The sequence below is a fragment of the Gorilla gorilla genome, chromosome 19 (genome assembly GCF_029281585.2).
Source record: "Gorilla gorilla gorilla isolate KB3781 chromosome 19, NHGRI_mGorGor1-v2.1_pri, whole genome shotgun sequence".
Lineage (NCBI taxonomy): Eukaryota > Metazoa > Chordata > Mammalia > Primates > Hominidae > Gorilla > Gorilla gorilla.
In genome coordinates, this window is record NC_073243.2 from 22,473,758 (window position 1) to 22,495,923 (window position 22,166).

Consider the following 22,166-nt stretch of genomic DNA (forward strand, 5'->3'; position numbering starts at 1 on the left):
CGGCATAGCGAGGTGACGGAGCGGCTCCGAGGGGGACGAAGACCTGGGCAGGGAGCTTTTGCGACAGTGGGAGAAAGACACGCCCACCGCAGGCATCTTTACGACGGTGGGGTGCTGGAGCCCAAACACTTTCTGCTTTGCGACAGCGGCACCGACGACCCCGCCCTCGCTAGGAGGAGGTGACACCTTGAAGCACTCGCTTTACGGCAAGAGGGGGTGTCTCCCCTCAGGATGCAGGCTCCAAAGCAGCGTGAGCCGAGTCTGGAGGACCCAGAGAAGCGGTAGTGAAAGTCTCTTCCCGCCACCCGACTGAGGACGAAGTGTCTTGCAACAGTGCCGCAATCCTTCCACTTTGCCTCACACCTCTCCTGATTGGCTGAGCTAGCCGACTGGCGGGGGTGGGGGAAGCTCGCTGATATTTCAAGTCAAGCCCAGCTTCAACTCCAACTCAACCAAACTATTCCATGTTAAGACCACAAAGAGTCTAAAGAAGTCCCGACAGGCAGTTTCAAGCGACAGCGTTGATGACCCCAAAAGATCTCCCTTAGAGCTATTAACAAGCCCCCTGCCCAACTCCCCGAAGCTCACGCTCAGGCTGGAGGACCGTGACGTCACAATCGAAGCTCCTGGCCTGGCCCCCTGACTGGGATTGGCTGGTTTGGATGAGGCTGGTGATGGAGAAGGGCGGGAACAAATTGCCCAGACAAAGAAAATCTTTGGGTGGGACACAAAGGAAAGGGGGCGAGCGAAGGGACCCCCAGCCCGAGTCTCTATATAGTCTTGATTCCGCCCGCCGCAGCTCGGGAGCAGGGGAGAAGTGGGCCCGGGACTGAGCCCGAGCATCCCCCGCCGGCAGCGGTGGGGGCGGGGCCAGGGGCGGGGCTACGTGGAGCCGGGAGGCGGGTCAGGATCGCTGAGAGCGGCCCCCCAGTGGGGCCATGGAGAAGGTGGAGTCCCTAGGAGCTGCTGGCGGCCTCAACCGGGATTCCCCTGGAGGGGCAGCCAGAGGAGTGCCCGCAGCGGTCACAGGAGTCGAGGCAGGCGCTGGGCAGCCCTCCAGAGTAGTCTTGTTTCACGGTTCTGGGCCCCACGTGCACTCAGGGGGCTCCGTAACTCGCAGTACTGGTTCAAGCTGTCCCCCCGGGGGGATAGTGGTCCTTGGTTCCGGGCCCAGTCAGCACCCAAGGGAGGCTGCGAACCACAGCCTTGGGTCTGGCAGGAACCCTGGTGGATTCAACATCCCCGGGCCTCGAACCAGTGTATCCAGGGCTTCCAGCCCCGGGCCTGGGGGACCTGCAGGGCAAGAGGTAAACAGCCCCGGGTGCAGTCTGCACTCTGGGCCAACTTGCTTGAACCCCCAAAACTCCCAACAGGACCGGCCCCAGAGCATCCTACGAAAGAACAGCTCCAACTTGATGCAGAAATCCCCCAATGTGGAGAAGTAAGGAGCCCAGCTCTGCGGGCAGGCAGCCCAGAGTCGGGAGGGTTCAGGACACCGGAGGGTGGGAGCCAGAAGGAAAGGGGCAGAGCCTTAAGAATGAAGAGTTAGAGTAGGTGAGGGCAATTGAGTGGGAAGTCCGAGGTTCCAGGCTTTCGGGAGAAGAGCAGGTGCCCCATAAACCGTGGCTGCACAGGACTGTGATTATCATTAAGTCTGACCCCATCCCCAGCCTCAACAAGGGGGTATAAGAAACCTGTTTTGAGTCGGAGTGGTGACTCATGCCTGTAATCCTAGCACTTTGGGAGGCCGAGGTGGGCAGATCACCTGAGGTCAGGAGTTCGAGACCAGCCTGGCCAACATGGTGAAACCCTGTCCCTACTAAAAATACAAAAATGAGCCGGGTGTGGTGGCAGGCACCTGTAATCCCAGCTACTTGGGAGGCTAAGGCAGGAGAATGGCTTGAACCGGGGAGGCAGAGGTTGCAATGAGCTGAGATCACACCATTGCACTCCAGTCTGGGAAACAGAGCAAGACTCCATCTCAAAAAACAAACAAACAGCAACAAAAACTGTTTTGAATGCCACGCAGGGTAGCTCACGCCTGTAATCCCAGCACTTTGGGAGTGCAAGGCAGGCAGATCACGAGGTCAGGAGTTCAAGACCAGCCTGACCAACAGGGTGAAACCCCATCTCTCCTAAAAATACAAAAATTAGCCAGGTGTGGTGGCGCACGCCTGTAATCCCAGCTACTCAGGAGGCTGAGGCAGGAGAATCACTTGAACCCGGGAGGCAGAGGTTGCAGTGAGCTGCGATTGTGCCACTGCACTCCAGCTTGGTCAACAGAGCAAGATTCCATCTTAAAACAAAAACAAAAGCAAAAAACAAAAACAAAAACAAAACTGTTTTGAATGACTGGGAAAATGAGGGAGGCCTATGGGGGGGTCACTAGAAGGTCTCCTCCCCCAGCCCCAGAAGGAAGTCTCAGCACTGGGACGAGATGAATATCCTGGCCACCTACCACCCTGCTGACAAGGACTATGGATTTATGATGGTGGATGAGCCCAACACTCCCTACCACAGGTGCTGAGCCGTCAGCCCCAACCCTTCAGTCCAGAGATTCTTCTCTATTTAAAGGAGGGGACAGGTGGAGGAGGCAGAGCGCCTCAGGGACTGGATACTGCCTGACACCCACCTCCCGGCACTGCTTCCCCCTCCTCTGCAGGCTGCGGGACAGTTTTGAGGACCTCTCTGCCGGCTCCTCCTGCTCAGTGAATCCTGGAGTGCTGGCAGAGAGGTAAGAGTCCTGCCAGAGATCAGCCGGGTTATGGGGCCTCTTCCTTCCCTCAGCCCTGAATTCAGGTCTGCAGCGGGTCTGCTTTCTGACACCCGCAGTGGGAGCTGCTACAATTTCCATCAGGCCTGGATGGGGGCAGGGGTCCGCCAATTTGGCCTCATTTACCACCTGTCCCCATTGCTATTTTCTTCTCTTGATGCCCCCAACTAGTCTCCTGCCCCTTCAGGATTGCCATGATGGACAGTATCCGCCCCAGGTTCTGCCAGGACTGTGCTGACAGGAGCTCAGGGCCTGCAGACAACTTTTCCAAGATACATGATGTAGGGTCCAGCCCTATGGGGCTTAGCGGGTGTTCCCCCCGTGTGCAGAGACGAGAGATTGTAATAAATTAAGACACAAGACAAAGAGATAAAGAGAAAGCAGCTGAGCCTGGGGGACGATTACCAAGACGCGGAGACCGGTAGTGGCCCCGAACCACTGGTTGCGCTGATATTTATTGCATACAAGACAAGGGGGCAGGGTAAGGAGGGTGAATCTTCTAAGTGATTGACAAGGTGCAGCAAGTCACATGATCACAGGACAGGGGGCCCTTCCCTTTTAGGTAACCGAAGTAGAGAGAGAAGGCAGCATACGTCAGCGTTTTCTTCTATGCACTTGTAAGAAAGATCAAAGACTTTAGACTTTCACTATTTCTTCTACCGCTCTCTACTACGAACTTCAAAGAGGAACCAGGAGTAAGGGAGGAACATGGAAGTGGACAAGGAGCGTGAGCATTGAAGCACAGCACCACAGGGAGGGGTTTAGGCCTCCGGATGACTGCGGGGAGGCCTGGATAATATCCAGCCTTCCACAAGAAGCTGCTGGAGCAGAGTGTTCCCTGACTCCTCCAAGGAAAGGAGACTCCCTTTCGCGATCTGCTAAGTAACGGGTGTCTTCCCAGGCACTAGCGTTACCGCTTGACCAAGGAACCCTCAAGCGGCCTGTATGCGAGCGTGACAGAAGGTTCACCTCTTGCCTTCTAGGTCACTTCTCACAATGTCCCTTCAGCACCTGACCCTATACCCGCCGGTTATTCCTAGGTTATATTAGTAATGCAACAAACAGTAATATTAAAACCTAATGATTAATAATGTTTATAATAATGATTGATAATTGTCCATGATCATCTCTATATCTAATTTGTATTATGACTATTTTTATTCTAACTATTTCTTTATTATACTGAAACAGTTTGTGCCTTCAGTCTCTTGCCTTGGCACCTAGGTAATCTTTCGCCCACAACATGAGATGAAGGTTGTGGATTGAATGGAAAGGGGGAGGTGGAGCGAGCCTTTGGCAAGAGTGCGGTGGGAAAGCCAAGCTCTCACCATGGTCACAGACTCCACCGACTTTGACAAGCGCCGCAAGGCACACTATGACAAAGGGAAGTTTCTCAAGGCTCAGAAAAACCAGCCCTTGGAGGATGAAGAGGATGAGGATGACAATGGTGGTATTATCAGTATCAGCGGTGGCAGTCAAGGCGTGATGCTGGACCCAGAGCCCAGGCCTGTGCAGAGAGGCTTGGCAGGAGAACTAGCCGGAGGAGCCATAGATGAGCCAGGCCTGGAGGCACATCCTTGAAGCCGAGGGTTAGCGATGGGGGGGCTCCAGGGACTAGAGGGGGTTGTATTCCAGAGCCCGTTCCTCACTTCTCTACCACAGTCTGTCTTCCTCAGTGGCTATCAGCCCAAGACTCTGCTGCCTGACAGGGAGGTAATGCTGGGAAGTAACCCCAGGGAAGAAAGAGGGCAGCTGGAGGAAGGACCCCACTCAGGATAGTCCCCGGAGATTATTGGCTGTTGAGGAACAGAAAGTCGGATTGGGGGCTGATTTGTTGGCCAGGCCCAGTGGCTCACCTCTGTAATCCCAGCACTTTGGGAGGATTGCTTGAGGCCAGAAGTTCAAAACCAGCCTGGGCAACGTAGGGAGACCTCGTCTCTACAAAAAAAGAAAAAAGAAAAAGAAAAAAATTGTTTTTAATTAGCCAGGTGTGGTGGCGTGCACCTGTAGTCCAGGCTACTGGGGAGGCTAAGGTGGGAGGATAGCTTGAGCCCAGGAGTTTGAGGCTGCCGTGAGCGATGATGGCACTACCACATTCCAGCCTGGGTAACATAGCAAGATCTTGTCTCAAAAAATAAATAAAAAAATAAACAAAAGTCCGAGACAACCATGGGGGTAGGTGGAGCGGTCACTGAAGTTTTTCTAAAATGGGAAGGGTAAGATAAGTCAGTGAGATGAGGATCTGGGGCCTGAGCTTCTCCCCTCTGGTGAGGGCCCACAACAGGCACCTGGGAGGCATGGATACACCAGATGGCCAGAAGACTTGGATTCATTTGATTGATTCCTCAGATTCCTCCACCTGCAGAAACCAGTCACCCCATCTGTGGCCACTATCATATTGGGGCAGGAGATTGCTCTGCAGCACAAGGAATATGATGGCAAAGGACTATACCTGAGGTCCTGCTCCCACCCAGAGCTTGTAGAGGACGTGGAAGATGAGCATCAGGATGGTGAGAGCCTGGGCAGGCCAGCCTAGGGGGCAGGAGGGCTGGGAACGCACAGCCTGATGGGTACCCCAGCCCTGATCCCTGATTCTAGGCTCCACAAGCTTGACCTAGGTGATTGAGAACCCCGTAAGCACTGAAGTCCACCTACTGGACCACATGGGAGGCCCCTTTAGGGATCACAAGGCCACAGAGAGCTCCCTGATGGCGACAATGACACCATTGCAGCCTGTTGAGGGCACCAGGCCACCATCTCCCTGGGGCTGTCTCTTGGCAAGCTCCCATCTCCCAGCCCTCCAATTCTTTCAGGCCAGTACATCAGCAACAGGTGGAAGGAGAGGCCCTGAACAGCCTCAAGTCCAAGGTCCACATTGGACAGGCAAGGAACCAGGGAGACTCAGAAACGGTTGGGACCCCTCTAGCTTGGCACCACCCACTAGCTCCACGCCTCCTCCTTCACTCTTCTCTGCCATGCCACCCCACTCCAGGTATTTCTCTGTCCTCCAAAGACAGTGAGTCTCGAGTAGTGTCCAGCTGGTGGCTGGGGGGCTGAGCTGGCAAAGCCCAAGGAGTTCAGAGAGGGAGAGTGGAAGCAACCCCAACTCCTCCAGCCAGAACAAGCACAGCCTGGTACACTGAGCCTGGGCAGAGGCAAGGGGATGCATACACTGGCCAGGGAGGTAGAGGAGCTGAGTGGGGAGGTTCTAGGGGATCCAGAGTCACATGGACAAGATCTCATGCCTGCTACGAGAAAGCCATGAACTCAAACTCTTCTCTCCAGATGAAACCCTGGGACTTCGATGGACTCAAGAAAAGGAAAGCAAACAATGGAAAATGGGGCTCATTAGGGGCGGTGTGGGGGCAATCTTCCCTTCATGACCACCCTATGAATAGAAATAAAGAGCAGAAGAGCAAGAGTCTGGGAGCTGTGAATCGGGTGCTCAGGCTGGGACTGCTCAGTCGTTGAGGAGAGGGGAGGAGGAAGGGGAGTTCACACACAGGAACCATGAATATGATGGCAAAACGAAGAAAGCTGGGAGCAGTCCGGGGTACTGGACTCCACAGGAGCCTAGAATCACGAGAAGGCCCAAGCTGTAGCAGGATGACAATGACTGATGCAATTAATATAGTGAACCAGCTGGGCACGGTGGCTCACGCCTGTAATCCTAGCACTTCGGGAGGCCAAGGTGGGTGGATCACCTGAGGTCAGGAGGTCGAGACCAGTCTGACCAACAAGGTGAAACCCCGTCCCTACTAAAAATACAAAAAGTTAGCCGGGCATGATGGCAGGAGCCTGTAGTCCCAGCTACTCGGGAGGCTGAGACAGGAGAATTGCTTGAACCCAGGAGGCGGAGGTTGTAGTGAGCCGACATCGCGCCACTGCACTCCAGCCTGGGCGACGGAGGGAGACTCCGTCTCATAAATAAATAAATTTAGTGAACCATGAATTTACTGCTATCACCTTCTTCACTTCGTACAGCCCTGGAGGAAGGGGTTATCATTCCCATCTTCCAGATGAGAAAACTGAGGAATCAGAGAGCTCGTCCAGGGCCACACAACCTCTAAGTGACAGAGCCGGGATTTGAACCTAGATCTGCCAGGCCCCCAAGACAACCACGAAGAGAGAAAGAAACAGAGGCTAGAGCCCCAGGAGGAAGGAGCTGGCAGATCGTCTCTGAGGGCGGGGCTGTGGCTTCTCTGATCTCAGGCCCCCATCCTCCGCCCAGGCCCCGCCCCTGCCCCTCCCAGCACTGCCTGGAAGTGTGGGGTGAGAGCTCCTCCTAGGACACCCCTTTCCCCTTGGGGAAGGAATTGTGCCCCCGGGCCCTTCCCCGTGGAGGTCCCTCTCCTCCTTCCCCATCATCTCCCCTTCCTGGGACAGAAAGTGCCTCCACCTGCATCCCCAGGTGCCCGGCCTCCAGGGCCCGCTGGCCCCACAGCAGGCAAGCTGAGATGACGGTCAAGCTGGATTTCGAGGAGTGTCTCAAGGACTCACCCCGTTTCCGGTAAGTGTGAACTGGTCTGGGGGGCTAAGGAGGGGAAAGTCTAACACCCCCAGCGCACACACACACCTTTCCCCAGGCCAGATCTCCTTCCAGGGAGCAGGCCTCTAAGAGGCAGGAGCAAGCCTGTGGGCCAAAGTGGTACCCCAGCTATGAAAGCAGGGTACTCCAATGCTCTCTGCCCCTGCATGCTCCTCCTGGCCTCTGCAGTTTCCCTCACCCCTAGAGCTGGCATTCCCTCTGGCCTCTCAGTGGGACCCCTGCCCCTCCCCCAGCACCTGCTCTGGGGCGGTTAGCAACTTCCTGCCCTGGCCACATCCACCCTCCTTCTACCCTTCCTGCTCTGGCCTGGGCTGTGGTAGCTCCCAGACTGCAGAGCGGGCAGAGCACAAGTAGGCGGGTGGGGGGCGAGCCTCTCAACTCTGCAGCTTTCTCCTCCGTACCCATCGCCCTGCGACTCCATCCCACCTGATGAGGCAGACAGACCAGATGGACCCAAGCTCTGTTCCCATGACCCCCTCTTTCCCAGAGCCTCTATTGAGCTGGTGGAAGCCGAAGTGTCAGAATTGGAGACCCGTCTGGAAAAGGTGACCCTGACATGGAGAGGTGACCCAGGAGTGGATTAGGTTGAGAGGGGTAGGGCCAGGGAGAAAGCTGGAGACACAGAATGCATCCCAGGGATTATTGAATATTGTGTAGGGGAGATATTTTTGAGACTGCAGAGAACCAAAAAAGGTGGTTCTGTACCGACAAGAAGCTCAGGATCTTGGAAAACAAGACTTACTTTTGGGCCAGGCATGGTAGCTTATGCCTGTAATCCCAGCACTTTGGGAGGCCAAGGTGAATGGATCACCTGAGGTCAGGAGTTCTAGACCAGCCTGGGCAACATGGAGAAACCCCATCTCTACTAAAAATGCAAAAATCATCCAGGCTTAGTGGCACCCATCTGTAGCTCCAGCTACTCAAGAGGCTGAGGCAGAGGAATCACTTGAACCCGGGAGGAGGAGGTTGCAGTGAGCCAAGATCGCACCACTGCACTCCAGGCTAGGCGACAGAGCGAGACTCTGTGTCAAAAAAAAAAAAGACTTAATTTTGGACTTCCTTGTTCTGCTCTTGAGCTCCTGCATTGTGCCAGACCCTGGGCATTCAGGGAGGGCAAGATCATTTCTGCTCCCACGGAGCCCAAAGGCTGACTGGAAGACAAACCAGTGAAACGTTTCAATTCAAGACAGTAAGGTGTCCCCTGAGCACTCTATCAAACAGCATGTTCACACAAATACACACTCAAATGCTCTCTCATTCCCCTTACTTCGCTTTACTTTTCTCTGCAACATTTACCTCTGACACATTATGTATTTGCATACTATATATTAGTTCTCTATTGCTGTGTAACAAATTGTCACAAATTTAGTGGGCAACATTGTTTTATGGGCAACATGGTGAGACCTCATCTCTACAAATAATACTTTTATTTTTATTTTTATTTATTTGAGATGGAGTCTCGCTCTGTCACCCAGGCTGGAGTGCAGTGGTGCGATCTTGGCTTACTGGAACCTCCACCTCCCAGGTTCAAGTGATTCTCCTACCTCAGCCTCCCAAGTAGCTGGGATTACAGGTGTGCACCACCACACCTGGATAATTTTTTTTTTTTTTTGTATTTTTAGTAAAGACAGGGTCTCACCTTGTTGGCTAAGCTGGTCTTGTACTCCTGACCTCAAATGATCTACCTGCCGCAGCCTCCCAAAGTGCTGGCATTACAGGCTTGAGCCACCGCACTCGGCCTACAAATAATAATTTTAAACAATGGACTGGATGGAGTGGCCACAGCTGTGATCCCAGATGCTTCAATACTGGGCTCAAGTGATCCTCCCTCCTCAACCTCCCCAGTAGCTGTGCTACAGGCATATGCCACCATGCCTGGCTTTTTTAAATTTAATTTTATTTTGTGTAGAGATGGGGTCTCCCTATGTTACCTAGGCTGGTCTGGAACTCCTGGCCTCAAGTAATCCTCCCACCTCAGCCTCCCAAAGTGCTGGAATTACAGGTGTGAGCCACCACACCTGGCCTGAATTTTTTATTTTGAGTAAATTATTGACTCAGGAGACTAGTAAGGAGAGGTCTCATGTACCCATCACCCAGCTTCCCCCAGTGGTGACATCTTATACAACACTAGTACATTATTAAAACCAGGAAATTAATAGTGTCACATTACAATTAACAATAAACTCGGCCAGGTGCGGTGGCTCACGCCTGTAATCCCAGCACTTTGGGAGGCCAAGGTGGGCGGATCACGAGGTCAGGAGATCGAGACCATCCTGGCTAACACTGTGAAACCCCGTCTCTACTAAAAATACAAAAAATTATTCGGGTGTGGCGGGAGGCGCCTGTAGTCCCAGCTACTCAGGAGGCTGAGGCAGGAGAATGGCGCGAACCCGGGAGGTGGAGCTTGCAATGAGTGGAGATCGTGCCACTGCACTCCAGCCTGGGCGACAGAGTGAGACTGTCTCAATAAACAAAAACAAACAAACAAACAAAAACCCAATAAACTCTAGCCAAGCTCAGCGGCTCACGCCTGTAATCCCAGCACTTTGGTAGGCTGCGGCAGGTGGATCACGAGGTCAGGACTTCGAGAACAGCCTGACCAACATGGTGAAACCCCATCTCTACTAAAAATACAAAAATTAGCCAGGCATGGTGGCACGCACCTGTAATCCCAGCTACTCAGGAGGCTGAGGCAGGAGAATTGCTTGAACCCAGGAGGCGGAGGTTGCAGTGAGCCGAGATCACGCCACCACACTCCAGCCTGCGGAGGTCGCAATGAGCCGAAATCGTGCCACTGCACTCCGGCGTGGGCGACAGACCAAGACTCTGTCTCTAAATAAATAAATAAATAAATAAATAAACTCTATAGATCCTACTTTGATTTTACATTTTGCATATACTCTTTTTTGGTGTTTTTGTGTATAATTCTGTGGTACTTTATCACGTGTATGGATTCCTTTAACCATCACCACACACCAATGGACACAAGGAATTCCTTTACAGTGGTACCCGACACTCTTCCCACACTTCTTTAATCTGTGGTAACCACTGATTTGTTCTCCATCTCTCTACTTTTGTCATTTCCAGAATGTTCCATATATAGAATCATACACTATGTGACCCTTTGAGATTTGGCTTCCCCCTCCCCCCTCGCTCAGAATAATGCTGCTGCCGGGTGTGGTGGCTCATGCCTGTCATCCCAACTACTCAGGAGGTCAAGGTAGGAGGGTTGCTTGAGGCCAGAAGCTCGAGACCAGCCTGGGCAACATAGCAAGACCCTTGTCTCTAAATAATGTTCTGTTTTGTTTTTAAATTAGCCAGGCATGGTGGTGTGTGCCTGTAGTCTCAGCTACTCAGGAAGCTAAGATTGGAGGATCCCTTGAACCCAGGAGTTCAAGGCTGCAGTGAGCTATGATCCCACCACTGCTCTCCAGCCTGGGCGACAGAGACCTCAACTCTAAAAATAATCATAATTTTTTAAAAGATGAATGCTCTTGAAGTTTATCCAAGTTGTTGCACATATCAACAGTTTGTTCCTTTTTATTACTGAGTACTGTTCTATTGAACAGATGTCCCAGTCTGTCACTAGTCCAGTGTTATGAAAGTTTCTTACTCATCTAAGGGGGAGGGGCTGAGATGGTAAGGAAAAAAACTAGACACAGAGTCCTCAGATGCACACAGTGATTTGTGAACATCCTTGTACCTTGTCACAGACAACCCATGGTGATGTCTGATAAGATTTGATCTCGGTCAGGCCAGGTGCAGTGGCTCATGCCTGTAATCCCAGCACTTCGGGAGGCCGAAGCAGGTGGATCACCTGAAGTCAGGAGTTCGAGACCAGCCTGGTCAACATGGTGAAACCCCGTCTCTACTAAAAATACAAAAAATTAGCCGGGCGTGGTGGCGGGCGCCTGTAATCCCAGCTACTCGGGAGGCTGAGGCAGGAGGATCGCTTGAACCTGGGAGGCAGAGGTTGTGGTGAGCCAAGATCATGCCATTGCACTCCAGCTTGGGCAACAGAGCAAAACTCCGTCTCAAAAATAGAAAAATAAAAAGAGATGGGGTTTCACTATGTTGGTCAGGCTGATATCCAACTCCTGACCTCAGGTGATCCACCCACCTCAGCCTCCCAAAGTGTTGAGATTACAGGTCTGAGCCACCTTGCCTGGCCTATCAAGTCTCTTTGTCAGTCAAAAGGGCCAGATAGGATGGGCCCCAGGAGTACCCCGGCATTTCCTCTTGGCCCTGACCCGTGGTCTAGATGATGGATTAATATTTATGAGGGAACGTGCAGTGAGCACAGAATGGGACAACTCCTAGCAGTAAATACTATAGATTTTATTTATTTATTTATTTTTCGAGACAGAGTCTCGGTCTGTCACCCAGGCTGGAGCGCAGTAGCGCCATCTCGGCTCACTGCAGCCTTGACCTCCCGGATTCAGGCAGTCCTCCTGCCTTAGCCCCCCAGGTAACTGGGATTACAGGCACTTGGTGCCATCTCAGCTCACTACAGCCTCAGCCTCCCGAGTTCAAGCAGTCCTCCTGCCTTAGCCTCCCAAGTAGCTGGGATTACAGGCATGTGCCACCATGCCTGGCTAATTTTTGAATTTTTAGTAGAGATGGGGTTTCACCATGTTACCCAGGCTGCTCTTGAATTCCTGAGCTCAAGCGACTGGCCCGCCTTGGCCTCCCAAAGGGTTGGGATTACAGGTGTGAGCCACCACGCCCGGCCAATACTGTAGAATTTAATAGCAACCAGGTAGAGCATCCAGACCATACAGGAATCTCCACGGAGCTCTGGATCTAAGCAGATAGGCAGGGCAGGAAGAGATATGTGCGAGTGGACAGGGAAAGATGTTTTGGAGGTAAGGCTGACAGAGGTGTTGGCGACAGGCTGAGAGGAATGGGCAGGAATTGGGTTTCAGGCCCAAGGCAGTGGGAGCAAAGACGCAGTGATGAGAACACAGCAGGTATGTGTTAGATACAGGGAGAGCTGGATGAGCCTGGAGGGCAGTGAGGCCAGGCAGGAATAGGGGAGCGCCGCCCTGGGCAAGGGGAGAGGAAGTGGGGCAGGTGTGGGGGCATCACCAGGTGATGGCACAGCTCCCTGTTACCCTCCTTCTTTCCCAGCTCCTGAAACTGGGCACTGGTCTCCTGGAAAGTGGGCGCCATTACCTTGCTGCCAGCCGTGCCTTCGTTGTCGGCATTTGTGACCTGGCCCGCCTGGGTCCACCAGAGCCCATGATGGCGGTATGCGGAGGGTCTGCATCTGGGAGGGAAGGGGTCTGGGATGAGGAGGTGATGCTGTGGAAGAGGAGGGCTGGCCTGGGGTCTGCAGGTTCCAGGCCACAGCAGGGCTGGGCTGCTGTCCATGATAGCCGTAGCAGGCTGGGTCTCGAGTCGGGAGGGTGCTGCCACCCCATGCCTGGTACTCTTTCTGTGCCTCTTCTTGCCTAGGAGTGTCTGGAAAAATTCACCGTGAGCCTGAACCACAAGCTGGACAGCCATGCGGTAAGTAGGGGAAGGTAAGGATTGTGGGGGTGGTGGCCAGGTCACCTGTGGTCCTGACCCCAGTCTACCAACTTCTCCTTCCCTCAGGAGCTTCTAGATGCCACCCAACACACACTGCAGCAGCAGATCCAGACCCTGGTCAAGGAGTGAGATGGGGCCGGGCGCAGTGGCTCATGCCTGTAATCCCAACATTTTGGGAGGCCAAGGCGGGAGGATTGCTTGAGCCCAGGAGTTCGACACCAACCTAGCCAACATGGCGAAACTGTCTCCACAAAAAATACAAAAATTAGGCCGGGCGCGGTGACTCATGCCTATGATCCCGGCATTTTGGGAGGCCAAGGCGGGCGGATCACCTGAGGTCGGGAGTTCGAGACCAGCCTGTCTAACATGGCAAAACCCCGGCTCTACTAAAAAATACGAAAAAAAAAAATTAGCCGGGCATGGTGGCAGGTGCCTGTAATCCCAGCTACTCAGGAGGCCGAGGCAGGAGAATCATTTGAACCCAGGAGGTGGAGGTTGCAGTGAGCCAAGATCGCACTACTTCACTTCAGCCTGGGCAACAGAGCGAAGACTCTGCCTCAAAAAAAAAAAAAAAAAAAATAGCTGGGCGTGGTGGCACATGTCTGTTGTCCCAGCTTCTTGGGAGGCTGAGGCAAGAGAATTGCTTGAGCCTGGAGGTCAAGGCTGTGGTGAGCCATGATTGTGCCACTGTACTCCAGCCTGGGTAACAGAGCAAGACCCGGTCTCAAAAACAAAAACAACAACAACAAAAAAAATTTTTTAAAGGGGGAGTGAGATGGGAGAGAAGGGGGCCTTATTTCTCGGAAACCAGCCCTGCCGCCCTCTTCCCATGGCCACAGGAGCCTCCCCAGTGACGGAGTTGTGAGATTGGGGGTTTCTGGTGTCCTGACTTCCGTCCCAGGGATCACCTTGGGTTTCCCACGTTGCAGAGACTAACTGAAAGGACATGAGGGCTTTACCCTGGGAATGCTCTGCTGGGGCAGGTGGGTGTTAGCTGCGATTCTGTGTTATTTTCCCATCCTCAGAGGTCTGCGGGGTTTCCGAGAGGCTCGCCGGGATTTCTGGCGGGGGGCTGAGAGCCTGGAGGCTGCCCTGACCCACAACGCAGAGGTTCCCAGGCGCCGGGCCCAGGAGGCAGAAGAGGCAGGAGCTGCTTTGAGGACGGCTCGAGCTGGGTACCGGGGACGGGCACTGGATTATGCCCTGCAGGTGCCTGCCCCAATCTGTCTTCCTGGGGTACCAGAGCCTCAGGTGTCACCTCGAGGCTGGGGGGTCCCCAATGTGCAGTGGGAAGGGGTGCTGTGTTTTCAAGACTGATCTGGGGTTTTTTACGTCCTCAGATCAACGTGATTGAGGACAAGAGGAAGTTTGACATCATGGAGTTTGTGAGTTGTGGCGGGGGTGAGGGCAGGGTGGAGAGGAGCCTGCTGCCAGCACAAGGGAACAGGGAGAGGGGTTCTTCCTCAGCCTGCCCACTGCCCGCCTTGTCCCCCAGGTGCTGCGTTTGGTGGAGGCCCAGGCTACCCATTTCCAGCAGGGCCACGAGGAGCTGAGCCGGCTGTCCCAGTATCGAAAGGAGCTGGGCGCCCAGGTGGGGCCCCAGGGCACAGCAGGTGGTAGAGGGAGGTTAGGGACTCCTAACTGGGGGGCCTTGGACATCTGAGATGCCCTTCCTGTGCCCAGTTGCACCAGCTGGTTTTGAATTCAGCACGAGAGAAGAGGGACATGGAGCAGAGACACGTGCTGCTGAAACAGAAGGTGAGGGGCCAGGTGCGGTGGCCCACGACCGTCATCCCAACATGTTGGGAGGCTGAGGTGGGAAGATTGCTTGAGGCCTGGAGTTCAAGATTAGCCTAGGCATTGTAGTGAAACTCCATCTCTACAGAAAATTTTAAAATTAGCTGGTGTGGTAGCATGCACCTCTAGTTCTAGCTACTCAGGAGGCTGAGGTGGGAGAATTGCTTGAGCCCAGGAGTTCAAGACTGCAGTGAGCTATGATCACACAACTGCACTTAAGCCTGGGTGAAAGAACAAGATCCTGTCTCTAAAAATAAATTTTAAAAAATATTTCAAAAAGCAGAAAGTAAGGGCTAGGGCTGTGGGCAGGAGGCAGATGCCTATGGCCTTGGTCTCTGCCCATCTCAGTTGCCCTTTGATCCTCTTGTGCCTCCAGGAGCTGGGTGGGGAGGAGCCAGAACCAAGCTTAAGAGAGGGGCCTGGTGGCCTGGTGATGGAAGGACATCTCTTCAAACGGGCCAGCAACGCATTTAAGACCTGGAGCAGGTGAGGAGAGGACACCCCCAATCAGCCCGCCCCACCCAATGATGTATTTTCGAGTGGTAATAGCACGCTAAGCACTGCAAGGAAAAACAGATGAATCCCCCTGCCTCAGTAGAGTTTACATTCCATCAGCAAAGACAGAGGATAAACCTAGTATGTAAATTACGTGCTATGTTAGAAGGTGATAGTGCTTGCTATAGGAGAAAGATGATAAAGCAAGGGATGTGGGGATCTGGGTAGGGGTTACAGTTCTAAATAGTTGGGCAGTGTGGGCTTCATGAGAAGGTAACTTTTGAACAAAGACTTGAAGGATATCTGGGGGAAGAAAGTTCTAGACAGAAGAAAGAGCCAGTGCCAAGGCCCTGAGATAGTTGGGGAGTTGGAAGAGCAGGGTGGCGGCCCTGGGTCTGGACAGAGTGAGGGAGGAGGATGTGCAGGAGATGAAATCGGAGCTAATGGGGGCATGAATCATTATAGGGCCCTATAGATTTTTGTAGGGATTTGGGGTCTACTCTGAGAGCAATTGGGAGCCGCTATAGGGTTTGGAACAGGATGGTGGCATGCTGTGACTTGACTCCTTTCCCTTCTAGGGCCACTGCTAGCCCACATGGGATCTCTGTACAAATTAGAAAATGGAGCTGCTTCCCCAAGATACTCTTTTTTTTCTTTTTTTTCTTTTTTTTTTTTTTTTCTGTTTTTTTTGAGATGGGGGTGTCACTCTGTTTCCCAGCCTGCAGTGCAGTGGCGCAGTCTCGGCTCACTGCAACCTCTATCCCCTGAGTTCAAGTGATCCTCCGTCCTCAGCATCCTAAATAGCTGGGACCACAGGCGTGTGTCATCACGCTCGGCTAATTTTTGTATTTTTGGTAGAAACAGGGTTTCACCATGTTGCCCAGGCTGGTCGCAAACTCCTGACATCAAGCAATCCACCCGCCTCGGCCTCCCAACTTGCTGGGATTACAGGCGTGAGCCACTGTACCTGGCCCCCAAGATTCTTTCTTTTCTTTTTTTCTTTTTCTTTTTTTTCTTTTTTGATGGAGCCACGCTATGTTGCGCAGGCCACAGCACAGTGGTGCGATCTCAGCTCACTGCAACCTCAGCTTCCTGGGTTCAAGCGATTCTCCTGCCTCAGCCTCCCAAGTAGGTGGGATTATAGCCGCCTGCCACCACGCCTGGCTAATTTTTGTATTTTTAGTAGAGACGGAGTTTCACCATATTGGTCAGGGTGGTCTCAAACTCCTGACCTCGGGTGATCCACCGCCCCCATCAGCCTCCCAAAGTGCTGGGATTACAGGTGTGAGCCCAGCCTAAATAGTATTTTTTAAATTGTAGCAATAGACGTTTTATTAGAAAAAGAATTTTACTGCCATCTGCTGGAAGGTTGTCTTCATAACTATATGAAATTTGGGTTGTCCAAGATAGGAATAGCGTCCTTTAGATGTTCCAATCTGCACAACTGTCCACCCTTCTCTGGAATGTCTCGTGGAACAGTCAGCCCAGGTGTCTGTCCTCTCAGTAAGATCCTCATGGGCAAAAGGCACAGCCTCTCTTCCGTCCCTCATCCTAAAGCTGCCCATGTCTGTAATGGTTTCCTTCTCTTACAGACGCTGGTTCACCATTCAGAGCAACCAACTGGTTTACCAGAAGAAGTACAAGGTGAGTGGACCTGGGTCCTGGATGCCTGGGCCCCAGGGAGACTCAGCTCTTGCCTGCAGCTGGACATCTGGCCCCTTATCACCTTATCCTGCCAGGACCCTGTGACTGTGGTGGTGGATGACCTTCGTCTCTGCACAGTGAAACTCTGCCCTGACTCAGAAAGGCGGTTCTGCTTTGAGGTGGTGTCCACCAGCAAGTGAGTGCAATCCCCAGGGGTGATACTCTAATATATCTAAACAGCTGCCAATCTGAAAGGCAGGGCCCACCACAATGGAGGCCCCCCATGCAGCTCCAGACTTTAATTCTTTGGCGGCTGGACTGGGGGGCCATTGTGGAAGAGGGTACAGGGTGATGGGGGATATTTAGGAGAATATTACCAACTGGTACAGAAGTCTTTCAATGCTACCAACTGGTACAGAAGTCTTTCAATGCAACTGGAACTGGTTGAATACTGGCTGAATGTCAGCCTGCCCATCCTGCCACTTTGCTTCCCAGGCCTCAGACCCCTCTGCCATCTCCCTCACCCTCCTACCTAGGTCCTGCCTCCTCCAGGCTGACTCAGAGCGCCTCCTGCAGCTGTGGGTCAGTGCTGTGCAGAGCAGCATTGCTTCTGCCTTCAGTCAGGCTCGCCTTGATGACAGCCCCCGGGGTCCAGGCCAGGTACCTTAACCTGGGGGTGCGGAGCCAGGCTGCCTGTGGAGATGGGGCACCCTTTACCCTAGGCCCCTTGGCCACCCTTTCTTCCCCTCTCTCCCCCAGGGCTCAGGACACCTGGCCATAGGCTCTGCTGCCACCCTGGGCTCTGGTGGAATGGCCAGGGGAAGGGAGCCTGGGGGAGTCGGGCACGTGGTGGCCCAGGTCCAGAGTGTGGATGGCAATGCCCAGTGCTGCGACTGCCGGGAGCCAGCCCCGGAGTGGGCCAGCATCAACCTTGGTGTCACCCTCTGCATTCAGTGTTCCGGCATCCACAGGTTACTCCACAAGGCCCATGCGGGAGCCCCACTCCTTCGGGCCACAGTGCAGCTCCAACAGAGAGCACATCACACCGGCCCCTCTTCCTTCCCTGTCCTGGCTTCCTCTCTTAGCTTCTGGCTTTGTCACTGGGTACCAGGCCTGGGCCCAAGCCTCTGGGGTGCCAGTTGGTCCCAGGCGGGCCTAGCCCCTCTGTGTCCTAGTCTGGCCAGAATTGGGGGATACCCAGAATTTGTTGGCTTGGTTGGAAGAAGTGTGGGGTCAAGGCTGCTGAGGGTGGGGGAGCCAATGAAGACTAGGCAGAGAAACGGTCATGAGGCCTTAGCAAGTGTCTAAGGCCCTCGCCCCCCCCACCTCAGTGTGGTGGAAGGGAGGTGACATGGGAGAGGTTGTCCAGGCCAAAGTGTCACTAGAGAAGGGAGGTGGCTGGAGTGATGAGGGCCTTGAAATGAAACCTAAGGAAGAAGGAATGGTGACGAGGCAGGGTCCTGCCAGGGCCAGGTCAAGGCTACATGGCGGCTACATGGCCGCAGCTGCCCTGCCTCCTGGGCCAGCACCTCTGCACGGGCCCCCATGCCAGCCTTGCCTCCCAGTGTCTTCAGGAGCAGCAGCAGCTCCCCAGGCCACTGCCCCCCTGCACAGGGCCTGAACCTCCCCCTCTGGCCCTCCAGGAGCCTTGGTGTTCACTTCTCCAAAGTCCGGTCTCTGACCCTTGACTCATGGGAGCCAGAACTAGTGAAGGTAACTTAGGGTATTGTGAAGATTGGGGGCAAGAACTTGGGGTGGGGCAAGGACATGGGGGTGCAGGGGCGTGATCCCTGAGGAGTCACTCACCCCCACCTTCCCTGTCTTTGCCTCTGCCTGGGCCTCCTGAAGCTCATGTGTGAGCTGGGAAATGTTGTCATCAACCAGATCTATGAGGCCCGCGTGGAGGCCATGGCAGTGAAGAAACCAGGGCCCAGCTGCTCCCGGTGAGCTTGGGGTTTAGCCTCCCAGGGGAATGGGGGACCCCTGGAGCAGAAGAGGGAAGACTGCCTGCTTCTCCCCTCCCACAGGCAGGAGAAGGAGGCCTGGATTCACGCTAAATACGTGGAGAAGAAGTTCCTGACCAAGCTGCCTGAGATTCGAGGGCGAAGAGGTGGCCGGGGGCCCCCAAGGGGGCAGCCTCCTGTGCCCCCAAAGCCTTCCATCAGGCCCTGGCCAGGGAGCTTGAGATCCAAGCCAGGTATAGGGTTGGTTGGGCATTCATTGAGCATCTGCTGTGTGCTCGGCACCGTGCCAGGTAGCGCGGCGAGGCACAGAGTGTGAAGCCCAGGCCTTCCGCTGGAGAATGTGGGAGGGACCGGACTGCCGTTTCAGGGGTTACGGTGGAGTGTGACATTAAGAATGGGAAGGAATGTGGGGCTGGGCATGGGCAGGGAGGGTAAGGGGTGCCAACAGCATGAGAAAAGGAGAGAGAGAGGGGGTGGGTTTGGCTGGAGCGTCAGGGGTTGAGAGCTGAGGCCGAGTGTCAGGCAGTCAGCTCACCTGTGTCATCCCAGCAGTCGGGGTGGTTGGACCGGATGAGGTGATGATGCCGTCTCTCCCCCACACCCTAGGGACTCATACACATGCATACTCATACTTACACATACCCACACCTGCATCACTCTATTCCCTCCACAGTCCCAAGCTCCCCATCATTTAGAAGAGACCTGTCCCATTATAGCATTGGGGCACTGCTGAGGGTTTTCTTCCCAGACTCGGAGCTGCTTTCCCCTAACAGAACCAAATCCCCCGAACAGAGCCCCCCTCTGAGGACCTGGGAAGCCTGCACCCTGGGGCCCTACTGTTTCGAGCGTCTGGGCATCCTCCATCTCTTCCCACCATGGCTGATGCCCTTGCCCATGGAGCTGATGTCAACTGGGTCAATGGGGGCCAAGATAATGCCACACCGCTGATCCAGGCCACAGCTGCTGTAAGAGCCCTGCCGACCTCTCCACCCCACCCTAGGGCTCTGACACCTACTCCTGACTCTGGGCCCTGCCCTTACCTCCTTTTCCCACCACCTGTTCCCTAGGGCCTCCACCCATAGGGAGAGATCAACAATAGAGACTGGTTGCTAAGAGTGTGTGATTTGGAGGCAGAGAACCTGAGTTTGAACCCAGGCTCTCACCCCTTACAGGAGACTTTTTTTTTTTTTTGAGACAGAGTCTCGCTCTGTCCCCCAGGCTGGAGTGCAATGGTGCGATCTAGGCTCACTGCAAGCTCCGCCTCCCGGGTTCACACCATTCTCCTGCCTCAGCTGCCTGAGTAGCTGGGACTACAGGCGCCAGCCAGCATGCCCGGCTAATTTTTTGTATTGTTAGTAGAGATAGGGTTTCACCGTGTTAGCCAGGATGGTCTGGATCTCCTGACCTTGTGATCCACCCGCCTCGGCCCCCCAAAGTGCTGGGATTACTGGCGTGAGCCACTGCGCGCGGCCTACAGGAGACTTTTAACAAGTTATTAACCTCTCAGCCTCATCTGTAAAATAGTAACATACCTCATAAGCTTGTACTATGGATTTATATATGAATACATGCAAAGAGCTAGAGCCAAGCCTAGCTTGGTTACAGTTAGCTGTAACCCCTTCCACACTCCTGATTACCACACTCCACCCTCCCATTCTCTGAACTGGCGCCACCCTAAGACATCTTGAAATCCACCACTAGGGATGCCACCCTCAACCCCCCTTCTCGACTTCTCCATGCAGAATTCTCTTCTGGCCTGTGAGTTTCTCCTCCAGAACGGGGCGAACGTGAACCAAGCGGACAGTGCGGGCCGGGGCCCGCTGCACCACGCAACCATTCTTGGCCACACGGGGTAGGGATGATGGCATGGGGAGGAAGGCTGGGAGAAGTTGGGCGGCCGGCTGACCCTGGCTCTTCTCTCCAGGCTCGCCTGCCTGTTCCTGAAACGGGGAGCTGATCTGGGGGCTCGAGACTCCGAAGGCAGGGACCCTCTGACCATCGCCATGGAAACAGCCAACGCTGACATCGTCACCCTGTAAGAATGCCTGAAGGGGCGGGGCTGGCGCTGGCGCCGGGACTCCCCCCACCCCCGCCCACCCACGTTCGGGCGGGCGGGGCTGACGCCGAAACAGAAGCCTGCGCGGTGGGGCCTCGGGAAGGGGCTGGGCCAGCGCCGGGGCCAGGCTCGAGAAAGGCTGCGCCAAGTGTGCACTGGGACGTGGAGTAGAAGGCAGGCGGGAGGGCGGGCAGGGTGCAAGGATGCTTAGCCCACCCTGAGAGGCGTCATTCGCCCATCAACATTGCTGTCAGGCATCTTTTTTAGCACTAGACGTGACCCCGGGGGTGGGGGCAGATGAACGGAACGCAACACAGCTCAAAGGATGGGAAGTTGTGGGGGAGGTGAGGATAGTCTTTTTTTTTTTTTTTTGAGACGGAGTCTCACTCTGTCGCCCAGGCTAGAGTGCAGGGGCGCGATCTCGGCTCACTGCAACCCCCGCCTCCCGGGTTCAAGCGATTCTCCTGTCTCAGCCTCCCCTGAGTAGCTGGGACTACAGGCGTGCGCCACCACCCCCGGCTAATTTTTTGTATTTTTAGTAGAGACGGGGTTTCACCATGTTGGCCAGGACGGTCTCGATCTCCTGACCTCGTGATCCGCCTGCCTCGGCCTCCCAAAGTGTTGGAATTACAGGCGTGAGCCACCGCGCCCGGCCAAAGATAGTGTCGTTCATTTCTTAATTCCCTCCTCTTCAGGCTACGACTGGCAAAGATGAGGGAGGCTGAAGCGGCCCAGGGGCAGGCAGGTAAAGAATACACCCACCCCACCCCCCAGGCCCAACACCTGAACTCTGGGCTTCTGGTCCACGGTGACCTCTCTCCCTAGTGCCCAGCTGCATTCATTCCGTTATTTAACAAATGCGTATTGGGCGCATGCGACGTGCCAGGCCCTGGCAAGGCATAGGTGCTGGCGCAGTGCCCGCGGCGCGCACGTTCCCACCCAGGCTCGGAGCGCGAGGTCCCCAGGTGGGCCCCAACCGCCGGATCCTGCCCTTCTGCACTGGGGCCCAGCCGCCTCCCGGCCTTTCCTCCCTCCCCCAGGAGATGAGACGTATCTTGACATCTTCCGCGACTTCTCCCTCATGGCGTCAGACGACCCGGAGAAGCTGAGCCGGCGCAGTCATGACCTTCACACGCTGTGACCCCAGGCCCACGGGGCCCGCGCCTCCCTCCCTTCCCCGCCACCGGGCCCTCTGCCATTAAAGCCTCCGTGCTTCGCTCTTCCCTTCTGGTTCACTTCTTGGGCGCCACCTTCGGGCCCGTAGGGTGTTGGGCGCTGCGGCTCCCGAGGTGCGGGGAGCGGCTGGGGGTTTGCGAGCTCCAGTCCAGCAAGGTGCGACTCCGGGGAGCGAGGCGG

General features: G+C 54.7%; 1 protein-coding gene across 3 annotated transcripts; it reads left to right on the top strand.

Moving 5' to 3' along the window:
* The first annotated feature begins 924 nt into the window (after nt 1-924).
* ACAP1 (ArfGAP with coiled-coil, ankyrin repeat and PH domains 1) lies at nt 925-22,033 on the top strand. 3 transcript variants are annotated; one of them, XM_063700579.1, is made up of 24 exons: nt 925-1,037; nt 1,374-1,441; nt 7,185-7,283; nt 7,810-7,867; nt 12,453-12,572; nt 12,780-12,833; nt 12,921-12,979; nt 13,880-14,063; nt 14,195-14,239; nt 14,350-14,445; nt 14,538-14,612; nt 15,028-15,137; nt 16,739-16,790; nt 16,886-16,986; nt 17,327-17,450; nt 17,550-17,761; nt 18,434-18,503; nt 18,639-18,733; nt 18,818-18,987; nt 19,547-19,719; nt 20,497-20,606; nt 20,679-20,789; nt 21,506-21,555; nt 21,851-22,033. In XM_063700579.1, exons 1-24 carry the CDS (start codon nt 939-941, stop codon nt 21,949-21,951), a joined length of 2,436 nt encoding a protein of 811 aa, XP_063556649.1. In that variant the 5' UTR covers nt 925-938; the 3' UTR covers nt 21,952-22,033. The 3 variants fall into 3 exon arrangements, with proteins under 3 accessions (XP_063556649.1, XP_055223334.1, XP_055223331.1); XM_055367356.2 differs by lacking the exons at nt 925-1,037; nt 1,374-1,441 and adding an exon at nt 7,013-7,045; XM_055367359.2 differs by lacking the exons at nt 925-1,037; nt 1,374-1,441; nt 7,810-7,867 and having other exon boundaries at nt 7,004-7,283.
* The last annotated feature ends 133 nt before the right edge of the window (nt 22,034-22,166 follow it).

Bases quoted from the DNA above. Each gene is read 5' to 3' on its own strand.
- ACAP1 (XM_063700579.1), top strand. From the start codon at position 939: ATGGAGAAGGTGGAGTCCCTAGGAGCTGCTGGCGGCCTCAACCGGGAT. The intron at 7,868-12,452 runs GTGACCCTGACA...CTTCTTTCCCAG, and splicing joins TGGAGACCCGTCTGGAAAAG to CTCCTGAAACTGGGCACTGG. The intron at 19,720-20,496 runs GTAAGAGCCCTG...TTCTCCATGCAG, and splicing joins TGATCCAGGCCACAGCTGCT to AATTCTCTTCTGGCCTGTGA.